Consider the following 3,581-nt stretch of genomic DNA (forward strand, 5'->3'; position numbering starts at 1 on the left):
AGCGCTATGAGATGACTTGTTGTTGTAAATATGCGCTATACAAATAAAATTGAATTGAATTGATTTACCTGCATTATTGTGTTGTCGTCAGTGCGTAAGGTGCACTGTGCCACCACAGGGAATGCCTGGCACACCAACATCTCTGACAGAGGGGGTTTGGTGTTTCGGACGACTGTGGTCAGGATGTCTATGGACGTCTGTGGACAAAACAGCAGCACAGCCGTCAGAATAAAAGTCCTTCATGAATTATCAGGAAAAACTGATGATTTCAATTCAAAGAAGAAATTATTATTGGGACATGAAACTGTCAGACGATCTCAGCTGGACAAGAACAACAACAAGTGTTTATTCTGTGGATAAGAAGGAAACATTGAGGGAGGCGGATGTTAGGATTGGACTGATGTGATTTTCTTGGGGCAGTTTCTGTTTATGTCGGGCTGATTTCTCAACTGGGTGCTGAATCATTAGTTGTGAGCATACGAAACTTCACATTACAGGAGAGTCATTTGTTTGTAAGATTACAATTTTAACTTAATGCTGACAAAAGAACATAAAGATTGAGGCTTTATTTTTCCATGTCTAAATGCTGCAAAGTTCATTGTTTTTGCGCTATTTTGTCATGGACTTGCTTGTGGGTAAAGGTAAAAGTCTGACCTGACAACAGATCAGGAGGTTCCAAAAATCATTCAAAAACTAGTTCTTCTGGGACCATAGCAACACGGTATAATAACTAGACTCATGATCGACAGAACCCACAGCAGAGAAACAAACAGATATACCTACTCCTCTGGAAAGTGTTCATTTCTAAAAACAAATCAGAATCTCTCTGCCACCTCTTACTTACAGCACAAAGTCCAGAGGGAATCTTGTCAGGAGGAGCCTGCATGATGCTGACCAGCGTGGGGATGAGGCGCATCTGCATGGGGCCCTGGCAGCCTTCAATCTGTGCCAGCTCCTTAAAGATGTCCTGAGCTAGGGACGCCACTACGGGGTCTAAGAAAAGACAGGAGACAGATCAAATCTCTGTTTCTCACTTAATTGTTCTCTTCTGGGAAACACTCTGTGACAGACCCCTGAAAAAGTTCAACATGTTGCTAAAACATTTCCTTTTCTCATTTGTTACAGGAAAGCACAAAAGACAACCCAGAAAGCATAACTTTAATATGTAAAAGAAGAGGAACGCATTAAGAAAAAGTAAAGATTATGCTCAGAATGTCGCCCAACAGCATGACAGAGGATGAGACTCGAGGGGCTGCATCAGTACCGTTGTTATATTTCAGGAAAATAGCAATGGTGAGAGGGCAGATCTTATTCTCGGCACTGGTGGTGAAGGCCGGGTCAACAGTGCAGACGATGCATAGTGTCTCCATGACGAGTGTGAGCACCTCAGAGCTGAACTGGGCAGCCAGTTGGACCAGTCCCTCTAAGATGCTGGGGAGGAAGGGTTGGAGGACATGTGTGCTCTCTGACAGCTTCAGCTGATCACAGTACCTGCACAGTGACACGGAGAGTAGGAGTCAATGAAGCAGCAGCATCCATCTAGCTTTTTTATATTTTTATTATCTATAGGTGATGATACAATCTATTACAAAACACTGACTGGAAGTTTAAAACCTAATTTCAGAATCTGTGATGACATTTTTAAAATCTGCGGAACCTCTTCAAGTAGCATTACCAGCTGGTATTTACTTTATAGTTTAGAGGTTCGAGAGATACAAATGAGGGAAAGGTATAGAAATACTAAATGCACCCTCTATATGTAAAAACTAAAATGTGAAATATGTCAACACATTACACAAGCTATTCAAGCAACAGTTTTACACATTTATAAATGGTTACAGTTGCCACCAGCTGATTAGCTCAACTTAGCATAAAGATCCATCCATTATCTATACACCGCTTAATCCTCATTAGGTCGCGGGGGGGCTGGAGCCTATCCCAGCCGACTTAGGGCGAAGGCAGGGGACANTGAGAGCACTGACAAAATGAGAAACTGACCAAAACATCAGCCAGAAAGGATGATAACAGACTCATGGTCTGTTGTCACCATCTGCAGAACCACTCCTTTACAGGGGTTGTCTTGCTAATTGCCTCTCACCTCCACCTGTTGTCTGTTCCATTTGCACAACAGCAGGTGAAACTGATTCACCATCAGTGTTGCGTCCTACCTGGGCAGGTTGGTTTCACAGAAGTGTGACTGACTTGGAGTCACATTGTGTTGTTTAGGTGTTCCCTTTATTTTTTTGAGCAGTATGTAACAGTCAAAGTTATCTCCCCTTCACAATGTCAGAAGCTTCAAGAGTCATTGTCTATGTCTTCTTCAGACTCAACAACATCATGACTGCAGTTTGTGCATGTAATGCCTTTACAGATTCCACAGGCCCAGATGCTCGTGACCCCATTCTTCTTGCAGCTGGATATGCCCATGTACTCATCCATGTCCCCTGCAAATGTTTTCTGCACATGTTGCACAGCATTCACTCTGCAGACCTGGGACTGGATCCTTCTACAGATCATGTCTCTGAAGCCCAGTGACTATGGATAGACATTAGGTGTGCATGGAGCATTGTAACTTGCAGCTGCAAGAAGAATAGGGTCACGAGCATCTGGACCTGTGGAATCTGTAAAGGCATCACATGCGGAAACTGCAGTCATGATGTTGTTGAGTCTGAAGAAGACATAAACAATGACTCTTGAAGCTTCTGACATTGTGAATGAGAAATAACTCTGAGTGTTATATAAGGATGTGAAATAAAAGCTACTGTGCAACATAAATGTAAAAGTTATTGTGGCCTTTTTCAACAAAGAAGTGTTTGTGGTGAAATATAAATGCTAACAATCAACTCAGAATCATGAAAAAACCCTGATTTGACCCCTCATAAGTTAGTTAAGGCCAGATTTTAAAAAATCTAAATTTTCGTCAATCGGTTTTCGGTATCCTAACTTGAGCAGGTTTTTTTTAAGGTTTCCCATGGGAGTTGAACTTCAACATTTTAAGGCATGTTATTACACACCTTTACAAACATATTGGTGAAGAAATTGTTTGGTAACGATTTAGTTGCCAGATTTGCAAAAAATCTCCTAAAATGCCCTTACTATATGCAAAACAAGTCTGAGAATTTAGTGTGCTCATGTCTGGATGAAATGGAAATAAAAAGAACTTAAATCAAAAGCGTTCTTTCAGTTATCAGGCTCCTGTCTTATGGAATCAGCTTCCAGTTTGGGTTCGGGAGGTGGACACCCTCTCTACCTTTAAGATTAGGTTAAAAACGTTCCTTTTTGATAAAGCTCATAGTTAGGGCTGCTCGAAGTCATCTGAGCTGTCCCTTAGTGATGCTGCTATAGGTTTAGACTGCCGGGGGATTCCCATGATGCACTGGGCTTCTCTCTGCTCCTCTCCTCTTTATATATATACATATGTGTGTGTATGTATCTGTATGTTTATATAGTTGCCTATCACCATTACACATGACTAACTCTGTGACTCCCCCCGAGGTTCTCCTGCACCTGCTCTCTCTGTGGATGATCTGGAGCTCCTGAATTACAGCCGGTGGCCTCACCTTTCTGCATCCTGCTGCCCC

At 42.2% G+C, this 3,581-nt stretch overlaps 1 protein-coding gene across 1 annotated transcript in view; it reads right to left on the bottom strand.

Annotated features, from left to right (window-relative positions):
• The window catches only part of ipo9 (importin 9), a 35,939-nt gene that overhangs the window by 11,409 nt on the left and 20,949 nt on the right, over window positions 1–3,581 (bottom strand). Inside the window, exons 15-17 of the mRNA XM_008279840.1 lie at window positions 1,265–1,491; window positions 845–993; window positions 69–197 (exon numbers count right to left, since the gene is read on the bottom strand). Coding sequence (XP_008278062.1) covers window positions 69–197; window positions 845–993; window positions 1,265–1,491 — 505 coding nt within the window. The remainder of the gene's footprint in view (window positions 1–68; window positions 198–844; window positions 994–1,264; window positions 1,492–3,581) is intronic.

The sequence above is a fragment of the Stegastes partitus genome, unplaced genomic scaffold (genome assembly GCF_000690725.1).
Source record: "Stegastes partitus isolate 25-593 unplaced genomic scaffold, Stegastes_partitus-1.0.2 Scaffold171, whole genome shotgun sequence".
NCBI classification, from domain to species: domain Eukaryota; kingdom Metazoa; phylum Chordata; class Actinopteri; family Pomacentridae; genus Stegastes; species Stegastes partitus.